Raw genomic sequence first — 25,823 nt, forward strand, 5'->3', positions numbered from 1 at the left:
ATAGAGACTGAATGCTTCCGGCAAAGATATTGTTGGTTAAATTTTCTCTCTTTTCAAGTTATGTTACATTAAATCATTGAATATTTTAATTCTTAAACTATCGTTTTTTTTCAAAACACCCCGAAATGGATGGAGAAGCTAACGTTTGTTAGTCTACGCATATGCCATATCAATGATTAATTATTTTTTAAATTATAAAAAATTATAGATTATTGTTATAATTGTTATTATTAAATAAATTTTAAAATTTTTATTGTTTGATCATCCAACTCTCATATAATCAATTTAAGTACCAAATCAAGAAACCATTAATAACGAAGATCCAATTTTGATAAAATAACTTTTGAAAAACATAAAATGTTTTGACCAGATTATAAATTTTCAAATTTTGGTATCTAAAATAAAAATTTTCAAAAGGTAAGTGGTCAAAAAAATATTAATTAGGTACATAATTTTTAAGCTTTAAGTTTCCTTTTTTTTGTTTTCAATTTAGATATAAACTTATAGCAATGCCTATTTTAATTATATTTTAAATGAAAATTGAATTAATTTAATTTTTTGAATAATCTCATTATAAATTTTGATCATATTTACCCTTGAACCCATAAATAGGAGGATAATACGCTTCAATACACTTAAACTCACATCCTCTTGCATTGGCAACAATATTCATGCCAATCAAGCTAAGACTCAATCAATTTGAATTAATTTAAACATTTCTACTTATTTGTTTATAAATATTAATAATATATAATAAATAGCATAATATTAATTGATTTATAAATAGCCGTAGTAAAATTAAGGTTTAATGATAACGTTTACATGTTTTGTCAAAATGGTATTAATTGTATTTTTAGTTTTTTTACCATCAACCTTTATTCTTTTTTTAAATTGTTTTCTTTAATAGATTTGATGAAACTACCGTTAAAAAAGTTAATGGGATTATGTGGAATTTTGTATGTGGAATATTTTAATGAGATGTAATTTATGACTTAGATAACTCTATAAAATAATTACATGTGAAAATAATAAAATAAATAAATAATTCATAAAGTTAAAAATAACTCTTAATTTAAAGAAAATAAACGTAATTATCTAAAAAAGTTTTAAAATGAATGTATACATTCAGTATTTTCGGTTTGATTTATTAATTATCTTTTGAAACCTCTCAATAAACAAAAGTATGCATTCATTTTGTAACTTTTTTAGATAATTACATTTATTTTATTTAAAGTAAGAGTTATCGTTTAAATTTCATAAATGATTTATTTATTTTATTATTTTCACATGTAATTATCTTATTGGGTTACCTAAGTCATAAATTACATCTTATTAAAAATATTCCACATTATCCCGTTAAATTTTTAATGGTCATTTCATAAAATATGTTAGAAAAACAGTTTGGAAAAAAAACAAAGGTTGATGACCAAAAAGTTTAAAATATAATTAGGACCATTTTGACAAAACATATAAACGTTAGTCCTAAAATTAATAGTGGTTGACAAAATTGTAGAAACTATGATATAATTATATACGATTAATCACAAAAGAATACATTATTAATTAGGTACATAATTTCTTTTATAATATGTAAGTGGAATTATACTAATATATATTTAGTAGGTTAATTCATTAAGTTGCATGTTTGATATTAAAACTGTATTAATATGTCATAATTAATTTTCAATAATGTATAACATATTAGTAAGTAATAATATTTTAACAATTAATAACATAACATAGAAGGTAGTAATAAATAATTTATAACTAGAAATTTCATCAAACACATATACGTATGGAATTACAATTTAAAATTTAGATGCGTATTTAAAAGTAAATATACAATAAATAATGAAATGTATGATTTAAAACTAATTAATCATAATAATACATGAAATATGAACGATATTAAAAAAGTAGATTAAATTATGAGTAAAATGAAATTTAAAACATAAATACATCGGATAAACAATATCAAATGCATTACAATTATTTACCATAGTTTTATCATCAATAATGAGTTAGTGTCGAGTTGACTTGTGACACTCGAGTTGACTTGTGACACCCATCTCAATGCGACATTAACTCAATGAACAACACTATCAATACTAGAATTCTTATCACACGCATATGCGTGTCAAAATCACAAATTTGAACACACAAATACGTGTTTAAAAGTAACATAGTAAACAATGAAATGAATGATTTGAAACTAATTAATCATAATAACACATGAAATATGTATGATACTAAAATAAAAAATTAAATTATGATTAAAATGACATTTAAACACATAGATATATCGGATAAACAATACTAAATATACTACGTTATTTATCATGATTTTGCTATCAATTATGAGTTAGTGTTGAGTTGACTGTGACACCAACTTAATGAACAATATTATTAATATATAGAACTAAAGGAGATAATAAATTACATATATTAAAACAAAAATTGTATAAAATACATCAATGTGAAACTTTTGTTAAATGGTAAATTTAAGGTTTTAATAATTCAATTGGTGCAAGTCCAAATCTCACTATATGCATATTTTAATAATGAAAGAATATTTTCGTAATTTTTTACCAAATTTGGTGACTCGATTGAAGGTGACATAAACCCAATCAAGAGCTTAATAAATAGTATAGATACAAGTGAAAAACATCAAGTATAAAATAACAAATGACATATAATAGAAAATGATAATAAAAGGTGACTGTAAATTTTATAATTGTAATTATAAAATTTGTATAAATTATTAACTAAGTAAAAAATTATATATTTATATAAATATCATAATCTTTATGACATCAAATTAAAAATATATATACTTATATTAAAAATTAAATAATTAATTTACAATTAAATTAATAATTATATATTTTAAATCATTATACTAAATTAATTAATAAAATTTTATTTTAAAATATTATAATATTAATATTTTAACCCATTCACGTGTAAATGCATATAAAATCAAAATAGAGAATGCTTATATTATTATTATTATTATTATTATTATTATTATTATTATTATTATTATTATTATTATTATTATTATTATTATTATGCTTTAAAATTTTATTTTATTTATTTATATTTTGAAATTAAATTTAAATTTAATCTTAATATAAGATAACATTGATTAATTTAAATTTTGTTTTAAAAATATTAAATAAAGCATATTATGATTTTATAATAACACTAAATAATTTTAGAAAAATATTTCTAAATAATAAATTTAAAATAAAGAGTGATCAGATTTTTGTTTTTACTAATATTTTATTGCTTATTATATTATTATATTTACATTTTATTTATATTTTTAAAAATTTTCTTGATTTCTTTTCATTATTAACATTTGTTTGTAAATTATTAAATTAATTTATTGTATAATAATCATCTACTAAAATTATGCCCGAGCTACGTTGGTGGTAGGGTGAGCAAAATTTGATACGATTTAAAAAATTTGATAAAAAATTCAACTTTTGAATTAAATAGTTTGAGTTGTTTGAGTTAATCGAGTTATTTGGATCAACTCAAATAAAAAAACAAAATTTTAATTTAACTTGAATATGAATTACACAATTGAGTTATCTGAAAATCAAAATAAAAAAAAGGCAAAACTATGTTGTTTTGATAATTGTTTACCCATTAAGTTAAAGACAAAACCATTATATTATTTATGTAGTTAAATAATCTTGTACTTTGTCTACTAGTTAAATAATCGATCTATGTAAACGCAACATTGAATATAAATAATATGATTCGTTAACTTGACATTTTTTGACTGGATTCTATTTGAAAAAATTTCAAATCGAGTTCGGTTGCTAAAATAGAATTCGTCAACTTTGTAGCGACGTAAAAATTTTAGCTTAGCTTGGTCGCTAATTGTGGCGATTTATTGAAAAAAAGTTTGAAATTTGACGTTTGATTTTTGAAATAAGCAGGGAGTCGCCACCGATCCTTTTTCCTAGGTGTGATCGGACACCTATTAGATCTCTTATTAAAACAAATAAAAGGCTGAGTTTTAGGTCTACGTTAAAATCCAGAGAAAATTTAGGGTTCGAGAGTCGGTTACGCGCGAGGAAGGTATTAGCACCCTCGCAACGCCCAAAATTGGTATCTTATAAACAAGTCTTGTCTTAATTTTCAAAATTGCAAGTTCAAAGTAACATTGAATTGTGACCGAGTAAAACATGAGAAATTTCAAGTTTCGTTTTCTTTTGAGAAGGATATACCGTTTGAACACGAGTCGATTGATATTCACCCAACATAGCGATGAAATCGATGGCTTAACGTTAAATCGGTACGTTGCCTTGATTATTGAAATTAATTAGAAAACAAGAATATGGTTTTCGAAGTAATGCAAAGCAAATTAATAAATAAAAAATAAAAGACAAATCTAGAGGTACATTGAAGCGAATATAAATGTGACAATAATATTATAAACAATAAAGATATATATGATACTAGAATTAAATATGAAATGGAAATAGTGAATATAGATACATGATATTAAGAGTATGTATGTAAACTATATAATGTTTGATAGTGAGAATATAACTAATAATGTTAAAATACATACACAATATATACATGTATACATATGAAAAATGTGTGCACATGACGTATATGAAAAATATATACAGTAATATAAAATAATAAGTGATGATAGTGAAACTAATGGGTATAATAATTATAATGATATCTGAAAATAATACTATATATAAAATATGCATACAAGTATAATAAAATATATGTCTTGATATTAATAACAAACATAGTAGGAGTAAAATAAATGTAATAATGATATATACACAATATGGTATTAAGAATATATATATATATACACAATATAGTATTTAAAATATATACATAAGATGGTATAAAAATATGTACATGGAAATGTATAAGAAATATATATAATTAGTAATATTAAAATATATACATAACATATATAAAACATATACAATATATACATACCTTAGAAATGATAATAATAATAAAAACTACTTTGTACACTACACAAATATACACACACACATATATATATATATAAATAATAGTATTAGAAATATACAATATAATATTAGAAATATACATATAATAGTATAAAAATATATAACTAATAATATTGAAATATATATAATAATATATAAAAATATAATATTGAAAACATATATACATAACATACATGAAGAATATATATAATATAATATTTAAACATTTACATAATATATACATATTAGAAATAAATAACGACTAATAATAATAATAATATTAGAAATAATAATGAAGTATATAAAAAGCAAATATAATATAATAGTAATATTAAAATAAAGTAATTAAAATAGTACTATATGTAAATATATATACATACATATATAATATACATACACTAATATTAATAATAATAATAAAACTAGAAATAATAATAATTAGTAATAATAATACGTTAGAAAATAATTAATATGTTAATAAAAATAATAGTAATGAAAATAATACTAACAGTAACAATAAAGATAATAATAGAAATAAAATAATAGTAATAATATTAATAATATGTAAAAATTAAAATAAACGAAAAAGACTAAATCGAACTAAGAATGGAATTTTGGGGCAAATTTAAAAAGAAATAAAGGGCAAAGGACCAAAATGAACACGTGGGAAACTCTGGGGGACCAAAAGCGCAATATTCCCTCCTCCTAAAAGGCAACGTATGGCAGAGGACTAGATCACAAAGCGCAACAAATTTTGGGGCCTAATTAGGAAATATTAAAAACTCAATTGCAAAAACATGAAAAGGCGGAAGGGCCAATCGCGCAATTAGACCATCAAACAAAAAACACGCGGATCCTAGGGTAAGACGGGTCGGGTCGGATCAGGTTAGGCCAAAACGACGTCATTTTGGGGCTAAAGGGCAGCCCCCAAAACGACGTCGTTTTGGAGGGCTATATAAGGCCAATTTTGACAAAAAATCATTTTGAGGAGAGAAAGAAAAAAAGAAGGGAGAAAGAAGAGAAGGGAAGGGGAAGGAAATCGGCCGGGGGCTTCATCACCCACCGATCATCGGTCGTCAGTCCGTCGCCGTCTTGATGGTAGAAAAAGGTAAAATTTTACTTTTTTTATTTTTTGTATTTTTATTTATATTTTAATATGTTTTAATATATATATATAGGTAAAAAAAAAGCTTAAAACTGAATTTAAAATAGAAAGAAAAAAAAAAGAAATCACCTTAGGGTTTTTTAAGCTTTTAATCCTTTGATCTTGGTGTTTTTGTATGCCTGAATGTTATTTCTATATTTAAACGCTGATTTAATCACTATATTGAATCTGAAATTGAATGTTTTGCTTCTTGTTTTTGTGTTTTTTCTTACTGCCAAAATGAAAAGAAAAAAAAAAAGAGAGCCCCCATATTACATTCGGATCTAGCCTTTATAGCCATTTCTATACAACATTTTTTAAGTTTCTTGCCATTGCTCCTTGTCGTCTGCTTCTATCTTGGTGTTTGTCTCATTTTGCAGGGTATGGTCGTTGTCAGAGAAGTATGGTGGGCAACAGTGGCGTGGTGGTGGTAGTGGCTGGTGCCAGGTCTCGGGCAGAGGCATGCCTAGCATGCGGCGGCCTTGGGTTTCCCTTAGCTGAAAGTTTTGGTTTTGGGGCTAGGGTTAGAATTGGGCTATTTGTTATTGGGCTAATTTGGGTATGGGTAGTGGTTAGGTTGGTATTGGGTTGTATTTGGGTTTTAGGGGGTTTGGGTAATTGGGTTGTACTTGGGTTTTATTTGGGTTAATTTAGATGGGTATTAGGTTTATGAAATGGGTTGAGGTTTAAGTGTGGATAAAATTGGGCTGTGGGTATTTTGTAAAAGGGTCCAAAATTGGCCTACAATAGCTGCCCCTCTTTGCTCATTGTCGTGTAACTGGAATAGAGCAAAGACACAAATAAAGGCCAATTTTGCCCAGTCTTGCTAAGTCTTGACGTCTTTGGTACTCTTCTTGTTCAAGTAGTCTCTCTCCAGTCCACCGCATCTTGTAGCTTTGGCTCAATTCATTGCATTTTCTGATATGGGCCTTGTAGCTTCAATCTACTCCAATGTAGTTTCAAGGATATGAGATTTATGGCTTCGATCCTCCTTACTGTAACTTCAGAAAGATAAGATCTACAACTTCAATCTGCTCTTTTATCGCTTCAGTGAGATAAGGTTTTGGTCTTCTCTTCTGCCACTTTAGAAAGGCAAGATCTGATATCCTCGATCAACTCCACTGCAACTTCAGGGAGACCAAATATGGTGTCTTCAATCAGCTGTAATCTTGATTCTTTACTCAGCGTGTGATCCTGAGCTCGACTCACTTCACGCAATATGAATTGACTCTTTAAAAAACAGACATTAAAAACAGAAATTGAAAATAGCTCAGCGTGTGAACCAAGGCTCAACTCACTTCTCACAATATGAGTTGGTTTTTGAAACTTAATTTGAAAAGCAGAATTTGAAAATACCTCGACATGTGATCTGAGGCTCCACTCACCTCTCGCAATATGAGTTGATTTTAAAAAACGGAGATCAGAATTACCTCAGCGTGTCCTGAGGCTCAACTCACCTTTCGCAATATGAGTTGATTATTTTGAAAGACAGAAATTGAAAATACCTCAACGTGTCTTGAGGCTCAACTCACTTCTTGCAGTATGAGTTGAATTTTTTGAAAGACAGAAATTGAAAATACCTCAACGTGTCTTGAGGCTCAACTCACTTCTTGCAGTATGAGTTGAATTTTGAAACAGAAATAAAAATTATCTCAGCGTCTCCCAAGGCTCAACTCACCTTTCGCAATATGAGTTGATTTTTTGACAAACAATAATTGAAAATACCTCAGCGTGCCCCGAGGCTCGATTCACCTATAGCAATATGAATTGATTTTTGAAAACATAAATTGAAAAACAGAAATCGAAAATACCTCAGCATGTCCTGAGGCTCAACTCACCTCTCGCAGTATGAGTTGAATTTTAAAACAGAAATAAAACATCAGAATACCAAAACATGTCATCTGGAGGAACTCATGTGTCTTTTCAGCTGTCATCACATCCTCTTGCTCTACTGGAGTACCTATATATGTCATGCATGATATTATCATGATATGTACATGTTTGTCGTAAATGATTTTAGCCTACATGATTATGCTATGAGCTTTAGGCATGTTTGTCATATATCCCTTTTTCGTCACGATTTTCGTGATGATCTGCATTCATTACTTCGGCTCTTGACTTCCTATTTAGGCCCTGTACCCGTCCTCAAGTTTCACGAGTAATCAATGTTTCTCAAATATCACTCTTTTGCCCCTGGTTGAACTTTGTCCTTACTTTGAGATTCTTGTACTTATTAAATTCTTACCCGAGTAATGCTTAACATTTCTTTTGTTTAGAGTATGTCATTTCACTATTTATCATGTAATTGAATCACATAATGAGATGTATGAAAATGGTCAGGTAGGGACAAAAGGATACCTCACATTTATTCATTTCAAATATAGCAAACAAAGAAAGTTAACCAATAATAGTAAAAGAGTATCATAAAGAGAAAAGGGATTGCATTCAACGAACACAAATGCTTTAGATATTCAATGCATGTACTCTTTCCCATTCCTCAATCAAGAACCTTTTCGAGCATGGCTTCTTGCGTAGAAGATTTCGAGCTTTCAGAAATGCTTCAAATACTGTAGTCTCACTATTTGACCCACCGTTCAAAACGCCTTGTTCTTTAAGCCCGGGTTTGCTTCATTAGAATGCCCTTTCGGGTTTTCATCCTAATTTTTTGTGTTTAATCAAGACGCCCTTTTCGGGTTTTCATCCTAATCTTTTGTGTTTAATCAAGACGCCCTTTTCGGGTTTTCACCTTGATCACCCTTTTTTCTCTTTTTTTTTTTTTAAGATGCCATTTTCGGGTTTTCATCTTGGTTTCCTTTTTTAAGCATAATATTTCTTTACAGCATCTGAGTTCACTGGATTTGGTAACTCTTTCCCATCCATCTCGATGAGAATTAAAGCTCCGCCCGAGAATGCCTTCTTTACGACGTATGGACCTTCCCAATTTGGCACCCATTTTCCTCGGAAGTCTTTTTGTATTGGGAGAATCTTTCTCAGTACGATTTCTCCTTCGTGGAATTCTCTTGGCCGTACTTTCTTGTCATGGGCTGTGATTATTCTCTTCTAGTACATCTGTCCATGGCAGACTGCCTTCAGACGTTTTTCTTCAATAAGGTTTAACTGGTCATATCGAGCTCGAACCCATTCTGCTTCTTCTAGTTTTGATTCCATTAAGACTCGTAGAGAGGGGATCTCAACTTCGATGGGTAGCACAGCTTCCATTCCATAGACCAGAGAGAAAGGAGTTGCTCCCGTAGATGTCCGCACAGATGTACGATATGCATACAAAGCAAATGGTAGCTTCTCATGCCAGTCTTTATATGTCTCGGTCATTTTCCCAATAATCTTTTTAATATTCTTATTGGTCGCTTCAATGACTCCGTTCATCTTTGGGCGATAGGGTGAGGAGTTATGATGCTTTATTTGGAATTGCTCACACACTTCTTTCATCATCTTGTTGTTCAAATTCAAGGCGTTATCTGAAATAATTCTTTCATGTAAACCATATCGACAAATGATTTCCTTTTTCAAAAACCTGCAAACTGCAGTCTTCGTCACATTGGTAAACGATGCGACTTCTATCCATTTTGTGAAGTAATCAATAACCACAAAAATGAATCGGTATCCATTAGAAGCTTTTGGGGAAATTGGCCCTATAACATCCATGCCCCACATAGAAAAAGGCCACGGAGAATTCATGACGTGAAGAGGCAAAGGGGCTACATAATTTTATCACCATAAATTTGACATTTGTGGCATTTTCGTGCGAAATTAATACAGTCGCTTTCCATTGTCAGCCAGTAATATCCGAGTCTCATAATTTCTTGGCCATAGTGAAACCATTGGCATGTGTCCCGCAAATTCCCTCATGGACATCTTTAAGTATTTTTCTGGCTTCAACAGCATCTACCCATCTTAAGAGCACCTGATCTTTTCCTCTTTTGTATAGGATGTCCCCATCAAGAACGAATCCCGCTGCCATTCTTCTGATTGTTCTTTTGTCGTTCTCGTTTGCTTGTTCGGGATACTTTTGATTCTTGATATATTCTAAGACATCATGGAACCATGGGCGTCCATCTGGCTCTTTTTCAATGCTGAAACAATATGCAGAGACTTCATATATACTCATTTGAAGAGGCATTATTTCTGTTTCTCTATTTGCTTTGAACATTGAAGCCAAAGTGGCCAGGGCATCAGCCAATTGGTTTTCTTCTCGTGGGAGGTAATTAAAAGTTATTTCTTCGAATTCTTTAATCAAATCTGCCACTAGATCACTGTATTTAACCAGTTTCAAGTCTCTTATTTCCCAATCTCCACGGATTTGGTAAATCACCAAGGCTGAGTCTCCATATACATCTAAAGTTTTGATGTTTCATTCAATAGCTGCACGAAGTCCCATGATACATGCCTCATATTCTGCTATGTTATTGGTACAGAAGAAATTCAGCCTGGCAGTAAGTGGGTAATGGTTCTCTTCTGGCAATACTAAGACTGCTCCAATCCCATGCCCCAATGCGTTCGGTGCACCATCAAAGCTCATCTTCCATGACTTCTTTTTTGATGACTCGCCCTCTTTTTCTGTAATGCACATCAAATCTTCATCCGGGAAATCAAATCTCAATGGCTCATATTCATCCATTGTTAGGGTTGCTAAGAAGTCAGCTATTGCGCTTCCTTTTATTGACTTTTGACTCACATAGACGATGTCGTACTCTGATAGTAAGATCTGCAACCGTGCCATTCTTCCTGAAAGTGCAGGTGATTCCATCATGTGCTTTATTGGATCTAGCTTTGAAATTAACCATGTCGTATGATACAACATGTATTGCCTGAGTCTCCGAGTCACCCAAACCAGAGCGCAACAGTATTTTCAATGGATGAATACTTTGCCTCATATTTAGTGAACTTTTTACTGAGGTAGTAGATCGCATTTTTTTTCTTTCTTGACTCGTCATGTTGCCCCAGTACGTAACCCATTGAATTTTCAAACACAGTCAAATACAATATCAGTGGTCTTCCCGGAGTTGGCAGTATTAGTATTGGAGGACTAGACAAATATTATTTTATCTTATCAAAGGCCACCTGGCATTCCTCATTCCATTCTCCCGGGTTATGTTTTCGAAGAAGCCTAAATATTGGGTCGCATTGGTTGGTAAGTTGAGCGATGAATCGGGCGATGTAGTTTAACCTCCCTAAAAACCCTCTGACTTCCTTTTGCGTGCGCGAAGGTGGTAACTCTTGAATGGCTTTTATTTTATCTTGATCAACCTCGATACCTCTTTCACTGACAATAAAGCCCAGCAATTTTCCCGAGGTAGCCCCAAACGTACATTTGGCCGGATTGAGCTTTAGTTGGAACTTTCTCAGTCTATCGAACAACTTTTTCAGGTTCACTACATGCTCTTCTTCCCCTCGAGATTTAACAATCATATCGTCGACGTAGACCTCTATTTCTTTATGCATCATGTCATAGAATAACGTCACCATAGCCCTCTGATATGTTGCCCCAGCATTCTTTAACCCAAATGGCATCACCTTGTAGCAGAATGTTCCCCACATTGTTATGAATGTAGTTTTCTCCATATCCTCAGGGGCCATCTTGATCTGATTATACCCCGAGAATCCGTCCATGAAAGAAAACAATGAATGTTTTGCTGTGTTATCCACCAACGTATCAATGTGTGGTAAGGGAAAATTATCTTTAGGACTTGCTGATTTAGGTCACGATAATCCAGCACATTCGTACTTTACCATCTTTCTTTGGTACCGGGACTATGTTAGCCACTCATTCTGGATATTTGGAGGCTTGTAGGAAGCCAGCATCAAATTGCTTCTTGACTTCCTCTTTTATCTTCAACAACATCTCAGGCCTCATCCGTCTTAGCTTTTGTTGAATGGGCTTGCATTCTGGCTTTAATGGGAGCTTATGGACCGCTACATCTTCATTCAATCCTGGCATGTCCTGATATGACCATGCGAATACATCTTTGTACTCGCGGAGCAAAGCAATCAAATTATGCTTGGTGCCCCCTGAAATAGAAGTCCCAATCTTCACTTCTTGCTTCCTTTCTTCAGTTCCCAGATTTATTGTTTCAACAGATTCTTGATGAGACAAAATCTGTTTATCCTCTTGTTCCACCATTCTTAGCAAGTTAGGAGATGAGACATAGTCTTCAGCATTTTCTTCAGCTTCGAATTCTCCTAAACAAATAACCTTCTCAAACCGATTGAGAACTCGTAATGAGGTTTGTTCATCTTTGATTGACATCCGAGCACCTGAAAGTTGAATGGAAAAGGAAACTATAGAGGGGCATCCAAGTATTGGAACCAACAAACGAAATGTTATGGCATGTCATGAGGCAAATGTAAGGATTGGCTATGAAAGGAGAAAATGATTATAAAATTAGTGATAATGTGAAAGATTATGAAAAAATGCATATTCATTGATATTCATTTGAATGATAAAGAGTGAATGCAGGCTCTTACAAAAGAACTCTATTATATCTAAGGACATAATATAATGTTAACGTTTGAGCATTACTCTGAAGACTTATAAACTACAAGAAGGTCCTCGGCAGTCCAATTGTTCAACCTGAAACCCAGGGGACAAGGGCGTATCCTTGGGACGTCTTTACTTGCGTTAGCTCCTTTGTCAATGACATTTATATTGATATTCTGAAAACCTTTTTTGATTATTAACATTATGCCTTGTGCATTATCCTGCCCCGGGTATATCATTCCCGCAGACGTAAATGTTTTCGACAAAGGAGGGTACGTTATGGGCTCCCATTCTACATCTCGGCCTAAAGTTCTTGCAATCCTTCTCTCCTGATCCTTCTTCCGCTGTTTTCTTCTTTGAAGCATGTCCGGCTGGAACCCCAAACCGTATCGGGCCATGTGGTGCACTGGCTTTAGAGCCCTGACTATTCCTTGCAGGTACCTTCCCAAACCTTTCCTTGCTCGGGCTCCCTTTCCTACAGTCAACTTGACACCCATCTTGGTATTTCTCGACAATTTTGGCTCGAGAATTCTGTTTCCCTCAGCGACGAATGTGGCATTGACAAATTCAAGGGATCGGAAGGAACATTCTACTGCGTCTTTGCTTACTTCGAGGTATGGCGCATCAGCAGAGATAGATGCGACAATGTCTTCTTCTCCCTCGACAGTGACCAAACAACCATCCATGATAAATTTCACCTTTTGATGGAGGGATGATAGGACTGCTCTGGCGAAATAGATCCAGGGTCTTCCCAAAAGGCAGTTATATGATGGTGTAATGTCCATGACTTGGAACTTGATATCGTATATGTAGGGACCCACTTCTAGAGGGATCTTGATTTTTCCCATGACCTCTCGTCTTGTTCCATCGAATGCCCTTACTGTAGAATGGCAGAGCCTTAGATAGGACAAATCCATCGAAATCTTAGAAAGTGTGGCCAAAGGCATGACATTGAGTGCCGATCATTGTCGATGAGAACGTTCGGTATTATATAGCCCTTACAACGGGTTGTCATATGCAATACTTTCACTGAGCCTCTACCATTAGGCGGTATTTCATCATCACTAAAAGAAATAAAATTATTCGTATTCAAGTTGTTCATCCATCTATCCAGTTTTTCAACGGATACATTGTTTGCCACATAAGCTTGATTTAACACTTTCAGCAGAGCGTTCCGGTGTGGTTCTGAATTCAACAGCAGAGATAATACCGAGATTCGTGCTGGTTGCTTACTCAATTGTTCTACCACATTGTACTCACTATGTTTGATAAACTTTAAGAATTCTCGTGCTTCTTCCTCATCTACCAGTTCTTTAGTTTTTTGTTGCTCGGGCGGAGTTTCGTGCTTAGTTTCAGCCTCATACATTGGTGCCTTTCCTTTTTGTTTCAAATCACTATTCTTTTTCACTGGTTCGACTTCTTTCGAATAACATCTCCCACTGCGAGTGAAATGACCTACTTCTCTAACGTTTCCAGTTACAGCTTTGGATTTTTCGTCTTCAGGTGTGACGATATTGACGTCGTATTTCCATGGTACTGCTTTATTATCCTTGTAGGGGAAAGGAGATGGTACTTCAATTATCATTTTTGGTTTCACCGGTTCCTTCCTTGCATCGTAATAAATTACGAATGGTCGATCGGCGCTATACGAAAAACTTGACAATTGATTGTCAGAAGCACATACTTCTCTCTCATTTGCCTCTCCTTCATTAATGATCTCAATCTCCTTATTATCTATCCGGTCTTGCAGTAACCTTTTAAATTTCTCACATGATTGAATGTCGTGCCCTATAATTCCATGAAAATCACAAAAAACCTGACATTCTTTTCTAAAATTGTCGTCGAGGCGACAGAGCAATCCCTTCTTAACCAGTGCCTCCCAGATTTTCTGCAGAGGCGTCCTTATTTCTGAAACACATCTTCTGACTTGCCATTCATCTTCTTTCCCCACTGTGCTCATATTTCCTTCGGTATGGTTAGGGAATGGGTTTTCGATTGTACCGCCAGTACCATCAAATCGCAGAATACCCGCATCGATGAGTCCTTGAACTCTCCTTTTGAAGGCAAGGAAGTTTTCCGTAGAGTGTCCCTAGTTCCCGGCGTGGACACGAAACTAGCGTTTGGGTCGTACCATTTCGGGTATGAGGGCCTCAAAGGTGTCATATAATGCGAGGATATCAATTGCTTCTCCAAAAGTTTTGGATACAGTTCCCCATATGACACAGGAATAAGGGTAAATTATGGTCTCTCGGAATTGGGTTTTGTTAGCCTCTGCTCTTTTTTGGGTTGGCCTTGGGCGGGTATTGTATTTTGTGGGAATGTGGCGGTTGGTCTTGGGTTACTTGTGGCGTAAACAGGGTAAGAAGAGTAAAGAGGCGGTGTTTGGTAGTAAGGGGTTTGATGATGATAATAGAAATTTGGAGGTGGATAATTTCGAGGTCGGGGTTGGTTTGGATACGGATTAGGGGTATAACGGCTTCCTATTCCCACCATGTGGGCTTTTGGTTCTTTCTTCTTCATGGGCGCTACCCTTCTTGAACTTTCTTGACCTTCCATTCTACCGCTCTTGACGGCATTCTCTATATGCTCACCGGATATTACAATATCTGCGAAGTCCTTCGTGGCGCTTCCCACTAGTTTGTTATAAAACGGCCTCTTTAAGGTGTTGATAAAAAGGACGGTTATCTCCGTTTTCGTCAATGGGGGTTACACTTGGGCTGAGACGTCCCTCTATCTCTACGCATACCGTCTAAAAGTTTCTGACAGCTTTTTCTCCATCATTTGTAAAGTCATCCGATCAGGCATCATATCTGATACATACTTGTACTGCTCACAGAATGCCAACGCCAAGTCTTTCCAGGATCGGATCCTTTTCTGACTGAGCTGGTTGTACCACCAAAGAGTCGATCCTACCAGACTATCTTGAAAATAATGTACAAGTAGCTTATCTTCGTTCACGTAATCAGTTATTTTTCGGCAAAACATGACAAGATGTGCTTTTGGAAAAAGCACATCTTGTCCCATTGTATTTTTCGAAGTCTGGCACCTTGAACTTCGAAGGCAGAATTAGATCAGGCATCAAACTGAGTTTTTTAGCACCTAGTACCGAGAAGGCTTCAGTGTCTTCTATTGCCTTGAGTCTCTCTTCCAAACTCCTATACTTCTCTTGAGCCTCGTGATCATCTATTTTCAACTTGGCTATTTCAACCGGATCATCTAAATCTGGAACTACAAGATTGGAAGGGGTTGCTCCGGGATTTGACATAAATGTTCCTTGCCCTAGATGAGCAAATGGCATAGGTCGTTGTTCCAAGCCTGTGGATTCCCCTTGAGTATACTCTCTTTGTGCTACGTGGGTATGCGGTGGAGTGAATCCTGGGGGATAGAGTGGATCCTGGTCATGATTAATTATTGATTGAGGTTCCATACTGTCGGGGTTCTGCATGGGTCCTTTTCCTTTGACCAAAACCGACATCATCTCCATCATTCTAGCCATTTGATCCTTCTGTTCAAGTGATTCCTCTCAAGATCTTACTATTAAATCCCTCGTTTCTTGCTGTGACTTAACCAGTTGTTCTTGTAATTCCCTCTGGATTCTTTCCATCCTTTCAATTCTTTCATTGAACTCAGCCTCCATTGTTCTAGCTTGTCGACGCGTTTTATACGAATGGCGTGGTTTCAGATTTGAAGTGTTGCAACCGCGAATTATATGATTCTAACCTTAGCGAATGATTATGGGATATGTATATGTAATGAATGAATGAAAAAATGTTGAATGAATGTTAGTCATGAAAGAAATGCGAGAAATTGGTGTTGATCTCGAGATAGTCCCTATTAGGCATTTCATTCATCAAAAGAGTTCATTACAAAATATTTCGCCATTTTTGATTCGGCCATTACACAAACTTCCTAGCTATATCGCTATATTTCTTTACCCGCTCTAAGAACTTCGATATGCTCGATTGTTGGCTCGGCGAGAATTGGTAACTGAGAACCTCTGCCTCATCTGATAGTTGTACCATGTGCACAGTCGCCTCACGAATTTTGTTGATCAAAAAGCCAAGTTGCATTTCTCTTTCTTGGAGGTCTATTTTATAAGCGTGAGTGTCTTTATCATATTGATCATTCTTTTCTTCCAAGGCTTTTAAGAGAGTATCCAATTGTTGCTGACGAGCTCGCAACGAGTCTTCTAGATCCCGTACTATTTCTCTTAAGCTTTGACGTTCGGATTGATTGGTTGTCCATTTGGTAGACATAGCTTCGTATTCAGCGCTTTTCTTTCTCAATTCTATTATAACCCGCGCAGCCTTTTCCTCTTCCTTCTCTACCCTCTTTTTCCAAAATTCCATCCTATTTTTAGCATTGTTTAATTCTTCTCTTCACTCTGTTGACGACTTACCCAACCCACTATTCTTGATAGTGACTCTTAACTTTTTATTTTCCAAATGAAGGTCCCTTAAGTCATTTCTTACGACTTCAACTTCTTTTTGTACTTTCTCGGTTTTAGACCTTTCGATCTGGATGTCGATCTTCAACTGGTAATTTTCTTCTTGAAGAATACTAATGTCCCGCAACATTTTGACCTTTCGTGCTCAAATTCCTGTCTTGCTATTTCTAGCTCGGATGGCACTTCTGCCGAGAAAGGATTCTGGACGGTGTAATTTGTCGACGAGATTTGCTGGCTGTTCACCCGTTGCTTTCTCTATATGTCGTAATCTTGGGTGAGGGTATCAGCATATAGAGCTAATTCCATGTGATGAATTCTCTTCCAAGACTTTGCAGTATCTCAGACCCTCTTCGTATATCCTTCACCCGCAAAAGCAAACTCTGACTGTGCTAATCCTCCGGTGGTGGGTACGAATTGTCGTGAAAAAAATTACCTTTGGACCATTAACGGAGCATATCTAACTCCTCCCCATAACCCGAGTAGTGGCACCCAATCTTGATCTCCGACCTTGTATAGCAGAACTGACGGGCGTATCCACGGGGCTCTCCAAGTTACGTCATCGGCGCGAAGATTCTGAAAGATTGAGACCCAGTGTTGTTCGGTGACCTCCTTCGGCCATTCTTTCTTTAGATAATCTTCTAACGGGGAGAATGTTTTAGAAAACATATGGAACGGTGTACGCTCCACTTTCTAAAAGTGGCTCAAAATCCAAACATTGAGTAACTGCACGCATCCGATAAAACGACCTTCCCCTTTCTTCCTACAGCTACTTAGTGATCTGAAGGTTTCGGCCAGGATAGTTGGGACAGGGTTGATTCCTTGTTTTAATCTTTTGAAGAAATCTACCACCGCAACTTCTATGTGTCCAAGGACCTTCGGGAAGATGATCAAACCGTAAATGGCCAGAGCGAACAGATTTACCCTTTTCAACATGTCGGGATGGTTCAGAACCAAGTCTCGTAGGGAAGACCATGGGATGCAAATGATTTCATTCTTCTTCTTTATCTATTTTTCGACCCATGCGTCAGTCATGTCTGTCAATCTTACTAACTTTTTCTTGAAGGTCATTGGCTTAGGCTCCTTCATATATATCTTATAGGGTTGTACATTATCGACACGGAGCAAAGCAGCGTACTCCTCTATAGTCGGAGTCATATCTTCTTGGTTGAAGATAAAACATGCGTAAGCCGGATCCCAAAATCTGACCATGGCTTGGATCAATCGTTCGTTTACGTTGACAGCAATCAAATTGACTATGTCTCCATATCTCTCGGTGAAGATACCTCTAGCATCCGAGTCCCACTGATTCCAAACCAGAACCAAATCTTCAAGGTTATTCTGGCGAATATTTATAGTTACGTGCTCGGGCAAATTGGCAATACATCCCTCCACTAGACTATCCTCTCTTTCTTTCTGAATCTTTAGAGACCAGTCTCGTACCGCGGCATTCCTCTTGGTTGTTTGTATAATTGACTCTTCCATTAGAAATCCATTTTTTGGCAACCGATCTCTAGTCAACACCTTCCTAATATGATGCCTATAATGCATGATGTAAAATAAGAATAAAAACAAACAAACTTGGTTAGCACAACACATATGAACAGAGAAAAACTGTAGACAATCTAATAAATTAAGGTACTTGGTCCAATGGACTCGATTCCCTTGCATAGAAAGCGTAAATGTAAAAGAAACAGAAGGTAAGATGTGTTTTTCCCGTGTACTTATTTCGGTGACTAGTAAATGGATGGAGGTTTGGCACAGCTCTAGTTGGATGGCTCGTATGGTTCACTATATGCGGTTTTAGTTCTAGATGGGTACTCGAATTGTCTGTACTGTCATCTACTAAGATTAGTACAAAGCCTCGGTCATGGCCCATCATAGGCTTACAAGATCAATTCGAGGGATTACATTTACTTATGCCTATGCGGAGGGACAAGTTAACTCACGAAAGCATAAGTCACATGTAACCCGAAAGTATTCACTAGCTTTGTCATGGAGGAACGAGTTAACTCACGAAGGCGTGAAGCGTTTACTTTCACTTAACAGAACGGAGCCGGGTATAGAGCTCATGTTATGCAACAAAATGCATGTGCACTGCAGTGCGTGGGGAGAAACTTGCAAACCTTTCATTTATTTTAAAACTGCAAAACTAAAACCATAAAACTTAAAGCTGAAAAACGAAAGATAAAACAAATTAGGAGATATGTATGTATGATTTTTTTGAAAACAAAACTTAAGGATAATGATTAAATATTAATTTGAACACGGAACTTTGAAAATTTTAACAACACGTGTTTAATTCAACTCGACTCTCAAAAATCTTCCCCAGTGAAGTCGCCAGCTGTAGCGACGTAAAAATTTTAGCTTAGCTTGGTCGCTAATTGTGGCGATTTATTGAAAAAAAGTTTGAAATTTGACGTTTGATTTTTGAAATAAACAGGGAGTCGCCACAGATCTTTTTTCCTAGGTGTGATCGGACACCTATTAGATCTCTTATTAAAACAAATAAAAGGCTGAGTTTTAGGTCTACGTTAAAATCCAGAGAAAATTTAGGGTTCGGGAGTCGGTTACGCGCGAGGAAGGTATTAGCACCCTCGCGACGCCCAAAATTGGTATATTATAAACAAGTGTTGTCTTAATTTTCAAAATTGCAAGTTCAAAGTAACATTGAATCGTGACCGAGTAAAACACGAGAAATTTCAAGTTTCGTTTTCTTTTGAGAAGGATATACCGTTTTAACACGAGTCGATTGATATTCACCCAACATAGCGATGAAATCGATGGCTTAACGTTAAATCGGTATGTTGCCTTGATTATTGAAATTAATTAGAAAACAAGAATATGGTTTTCGAAGTAATGCAAAGCAAATTAATAAATAAAAAATAAAAGACAAATCTAGAGGTACATTAAAGCGAATATAAATGTGACAATAATATTATAAACAATAAAGATATATATGATAATGGAATTGAATATGAAATGGAAATAGTGAATATAGATACATGATATTAAGAGTATGTATGTAAACTATATATAATGTTTGATAGTGAGAATATAACTAATAATGTTAAAATACATACATAATATATACATGTATACATATGAAAAATGTGTGCACATGACGTATATGAAAAATATATACACAGTAATATAAAGTAATAAGTGATGATAGTGAAACTAATGGGTATAATAATTATAATGATATACTGAAAATAATACTATATATAAAATATGCATACAAGTATAATAAAATATATGTCTTGATTTTAATAACAAACATAGTAGGAGTAAAATAAGTGTAATAATGATATATACACAATATGGTATTAAGAATATATATATATGCAATATAATATTTAAAATATATACATAAGATGGTATAAAAATATGTACATGGAAATGTATAAGAAATATATATAATTAGTAATATTAAAATATATACATAACATATATAAAACATATACAATATATACATACCTTAGAAATGATAATAATAATAATAAACTACTTTGTACACTACACAAATATATACACACACACACATATATATATATAAATAATAGTATTAGAAATATACAATATAATATTAGAAATATACATATAATAGTTAAAAATATATAACTAATAATATTGAAATATATATAATAATATATAATAATATATAAAAATATAATATTAAAACATATATACATAACATACATGAAGAATATATATAATATAATATTTAAACATTTACATAATATATACATATTAGAAATAAATAACGACTAATAATAATAATAATATTAGAAATAATAATGAAGTATATAAAAAACAAATATAATATAATAGTAATATTAAAATAAAGTAATTAAAATTGTACTATATGTAAATATATATACATACATATATAATATACATACACTAATATTAATAATAATAATAAAACTAGAAATAATAATAATTAGTAATAATAATACGTTAGAAAATAATTAATATGTTAATAAAAATAATAGTAATGAAAATAATACTAACAATAATAATAAAGATAATAATAGAAATAAAATAATAGTAATAATATTAATAATATGTAAAAAATTAAAATAAAAGGACTAAATCGAACTAAGAATGAATTTTGGGGCAAATTTAAAAAGAAATAAAGGGCAAAGGACCAAAATGAACACGCGGGAAACTCTGGGGGACCAAAAGCGCAATATTCCCTCCTCCTAAAATGCAGTGCATGGCAGAGGACTAGATCACAAAGCGCGACAAATTTTGGGGCCTAATTAGGAAATATTAAAAACTCGATTGCGAAAACATGAAAAGGCGGAAGGGCCAATCGCGTAATTAGACCATCAAACAAAAAACACGCGGATCCTAGGGTAAGACGGGTCGGGTCGGATCGGGTTAGGCCAAAACGACGTCGTTTTGGGGCTAAAGGGCAGCCCCCAAAATGACGTCGTTTTGGAGGGCTATATAAGGCCAATTTTTGACAAAAAAATCATTTAGAGGAGAGAAAGAAAAAAAAAGAAGGGAGAAAGAAGAGAAGGGAGGGAAAGGAAATCGGCGGGGGATCACTTAGCCGATCGTCGGTCTCTCTGTCGTGGTGACAAACCCATCATGAAAAGGTAAAATTTACTCTTTTTTATTTTTTGTATTTTTATTTATATTTTAATATGTTTTAATATATATATAGGTAAAAAAAAGCTTAAAATCGAATTTAAAATAGAAAGAAAAAAAAGAAAAATCACCTTAGGGCTTTTTAAGCTTTTAATCCTTTGATCTTAGTGTTTTTGTATGGCTGAATGCTATTTCTATATTTAAACGCTGATTGAATCACTATATTGAATCTGAAATTGAATGTTTTGCTTCTTATTTTTGTGTTTTTTCTTACTGCCAAAATGAAAGGAAAAAAAAAGAGAGCCCCCATATTACATTTGGATCTAGCTTTTATAGCCATTTCTATACAACATTTTTTAAGTTTCTTGCCATTGCTCCTTGTCGTCTGCTTCTGTCTTGGTGTTTGTCTCCTTTTGCAGGGTATGGCCGTTGTCAGAGAAGCATGGTGGGCAGCAGTGGCGTGGTGGTGGTAGTGGCTGGTGCCAGGTCTCGGGCAAAGGCATGCCTAGCATGCGGCGGCCTAGGGTTTCCCTTGGCTGAAAGTGTTGATTTTTGGGCTAGGGTTAGAATTGGGCTATTTGTTATTGGGCTAATTTGGGTATTGGTAGTGGTTAGGTTGGTATTGGGTTGTATTTGGGCTTTAGGGGGTTTGGGTAATTGGGTTGTACTTGGGTTTTATTTAGGTTAATTTAGATGGGTATTAGGTTTATGAAATGGGTTGAGGTTTAAGTGTGGATAAAATTGGGCTGTGGGTATTTTGTAAAAGGGCCCAAAATTGGCCTACAACAAACTCGACTAGCTTAAAATTTTTTGAGTCGATTCAACTCGAATAGATCGGATACTCACCCTTGAGCCTCGAGGGTTTTGGTAAATTAGAGCATCAATTGAAGGAAACTCAACATTTATAGGCCTCGGTTTACCTGGGGCAAGTTTTGACCCAAAACATAAACGCGTAAAGGCCTTCCCAATAGCAAGACAACATGCAAGCTTTCTCATTATGGAGAAATTTATCCAACAACAGAAATTATAGGTTTAAATTGATGCATAATTATTCTTCCAAAGAATCAAATAATGTGGCCGTTATTTCCTTATTTTTCCGCTTGAAAATGAACAAGATAAAAAGGAATCAATCAATCAATGAAATAAACCTACTAAAGAAAAAGAAAAAACTAATCGCAGCTTAGTTCAAACTAAGCCAATAATCATCATGATGTAACGTTGGGTTCCTTATAGCCAACCCCATTCATCTTCCGCCGATTCTCGTATCTATATATACAACTCAATCCTATCAACACCTGCACGATTGCAGCCTCCGTTTTCTCCAACTCTGAGAAATGCAGCGTTTGGAACAATAGGACACTCGGCATTGCATTCAATTTTTGTTGCTCCAAGTTCCTACCCTGCTGCCACCTTAGTGTATCATGCGCCACTGGAGCCAGCCACTCTATTATTTCCTCCAAGGCCTCTTTCCACCCTTCTGCCAAACCCTGCTCCTCACGCTCCTTAGCTTCCTTGTACCAATGTTTTCTCTGCTTCACTCTCAGTTTTCGTTTCATGTGTACTGGTAACATCTCGAACATGAGCTGGCGTGCATCGTCGGTGATGATTGCCGTCGAGTAAAAGTAGGTCTCTGCCATGGTGATTAGGTTTGCGTAACGCAAGGCAAGCCCTGCTGCCCCTACAGTGTTCGCCGGAGCCGATTGTATCAACCTTTGGTTTCTTCTAGTATTTACCTCAACGTTGTTTTTAGTGGCGGTGACACCAGAAAGCAGGAACCCCAAGCCTTTAGCTTCAGGTGATAGTTCGCTGCTGGGGAAACGGGTGGTAGGACCTCGTTTGAACCTGGAATGACCCGACTTGGAGGCCTTTCTCATGTGATTTTCTTCTTTTACAAAGAGGCAATATTCCGCCTCTGGATAAACCTTCATGTGGAAAGCTTTCGAGCGCGAAACGTGGAGGCGCCTAAAGTAATTTTTGGTGGTGATGGTGAACATGGTGCAAACAAGGCCTGGAACAAAGGGTCCAAAAACGACGCATATTCGGGCGTAAACGGTGCAAACGATACGAGCCATTAACCCAACGCACTTATCGAATGTTTTGCTCCAAAGGGAAACTTGTCTGAAATATCGAACCTGTTTTCTTTGGAAAGAGATTTTGTCGTTGTACAAGTCCAGGTTGGTCTTGTCCGACGGAATTTCGGGACAATCGTTTGCCTTCAATCTCTGTATTTTTTTCTCCGATGACTCTAAGTCATTGAGGGCTACCAAAGAGGAGTGCAGCAAAGACGTGGCGCTCGCGTATTCCTCCATCTTCTCAATGATTTTACGAACATGTCTGGAGTTAAAATCAAGGTTGCGGACATCAACGGCTCCCTGTTTCATGTTCCGGAAAGCGGTTTCGAACTTGTTGAGTTCTTCACCGTTGCAATTCTTAGCCAAACGTGAAACAATGGAGGCAATCTGATTGAGATCCTCGAGCTTCTCTTGGCAGACGAGGCTAAGGAGATAGGTTTCATCCGTGGAGTTCAAGAACGCAACGCCAGGGGATCTCATGGGACCGTTCCGTAGTTTTAAGAATTCCTCGTCGGTCAAAGACTTGTACAAGGCAACAAGACGGGACATGTTTCTGGCTGTTTCGAAGGCCAAGATTTGAAGCGTTGGAGAACCAGGCTTTTCGTGACGGAACATAGTGCAGCCATGGCTAACTTTGTCCACCTGCTCCGTCTCTGCTGTGGGCCACGCCATTGCCGCCACAAAACTGGCGTTCCTTAGCTACCCTCCTCCTCCGGGTTTTTTTTTTGCTTTTCTTTTTCTTTCCCTTGTCTCGGTTTGGCAACCTCTGTTGGAATTGAATGTTTTCTGTTGAATCTGTTACGGTTTATTTTTTATTTTTTGGGGGGTGGGTTAGTTATTTGGTAGGGTTTTAGAGATAAATATGGAGAAAGGGGGAAATGGGAAACAGAAAAGGAGGAGAAGATTTCCAAGCTGCTTCCTCATTGGGACGCGCTAATTGGGTCTTCCAGAGGAAGATTCGGATAAGTAAAACAGAAATTATAATCGTCTTTTCCATGTGTGAATGAAATGAGAGAGTGGACAAAAATTCTTGGTCTACCATCAAGGTATACTGCCACGTAGGAGTATATTCTCATTGTTTAATTAAGTAATTAGTGTGGGTTTTGTCTCCTAAAGACTTGAGAGAGACTTTTGACAAAGTCGTTTGACTTGCGTTTCCCACTCCTTCACTGCACTCCTAATCCTTTTACAAAAACTGCATAACTAAGTCATCCTTTTACAACCTAGTATTCAAATGATGCACAATGCATTGCTTGATAGTGGCGTTTATGTACGTGTATGAGTGTGGATTGTTATTGGCTTTTATTAAAACAACCCATTCTTCTAATCTTGGAAAGCGTTACCAGCAACAACAAGATCAAACCTGAACTGGTAGGAACTAGAGGGTGGCCGATTTGACCACCGTTTCTTTCCATTCCGCGTTTGGTTGATTACTTCAACTTCAAATTATGTACTGTATTATTCAAAAAAGTACTTATTCTTGTTATTTTAGATAAACTACAAACCAACAAGTGTGAAAACTTTAAATATTTAAAATTTAATTAGACTATTTGATAAATGTAAATTTAAAATTAATTTTTTATAGTTATATATTTATTCTTATTTTGTGAAAATATTTCGTATCATTTAAATAAATTCCAATTTTAAAGATAATTTTAAAGAATAATATAAAATAATTAATAATATTCTACATTAATTGATCAGTTGCTCTTTATCTATTCATAGTTTTCACTTTTAGTTTTTTATAGAAAAGTTATATAATTTGATTTTTATTATATATTATTAAACATGTTTCAAAATTAAATCACTAAAATATTCATTTTCATTTGATTAAATTTTTCAATAGATGATCAATCAACACTTTAGTTTCACAAGTCAATCAATATCAATTTAGCTGGAAATTATAATTAAAAAAATTTAAAAGTTATATTTTTATGGGATATTTTTGTCCTTTTAAAGATTTTTTGTTACATAAAATTAATAAAATCTCACATACAATGATAATATTTTTTTCCAGAGCTTTTAAGTACAATTACAAATTTATAATAATAATTATAAT

General features: G+C 34.5%; 1 protein-coding gene across 1 annotated transcript; it reads right to left on the reverse strand.

Moving 5' to 3' along the window:
- Window positions 1–22,897: 22,897 nt before the first annotated feature.
- LOC108459299 (protein PSK SIMULATOR 1-like) lies at window positions 22,898–24,436 on the reverse strand. Its single transcript, XM_017758646.1, has one exon. The coding sequence runs from the start codon at window positions 24,434–24,436 to the stop codon at window positions 22,898–22,900; it is 1,539 nt and encodes a 512-aa protein (XP_017614135.1).
- Window positions 24,437–25,823: the final 1,387 nt, after the last annotated feature.

This window comes from Gossypium arboreum, chromosome 4 (assembly GCF_025698485.1).
Source record: "Gossypium arboreum isolate Shixiya-1 chromosome 4, ASM2569848v2, whole genome shotgun sequence".
Classification (NCBI taxonomy): domain Eukaryota; kingdom Viridiplantae; phylum Streptophyta; class Magnoliopsida; order Malvales; family Malvaceae; genus Gossypium; species Gossypium arboreum.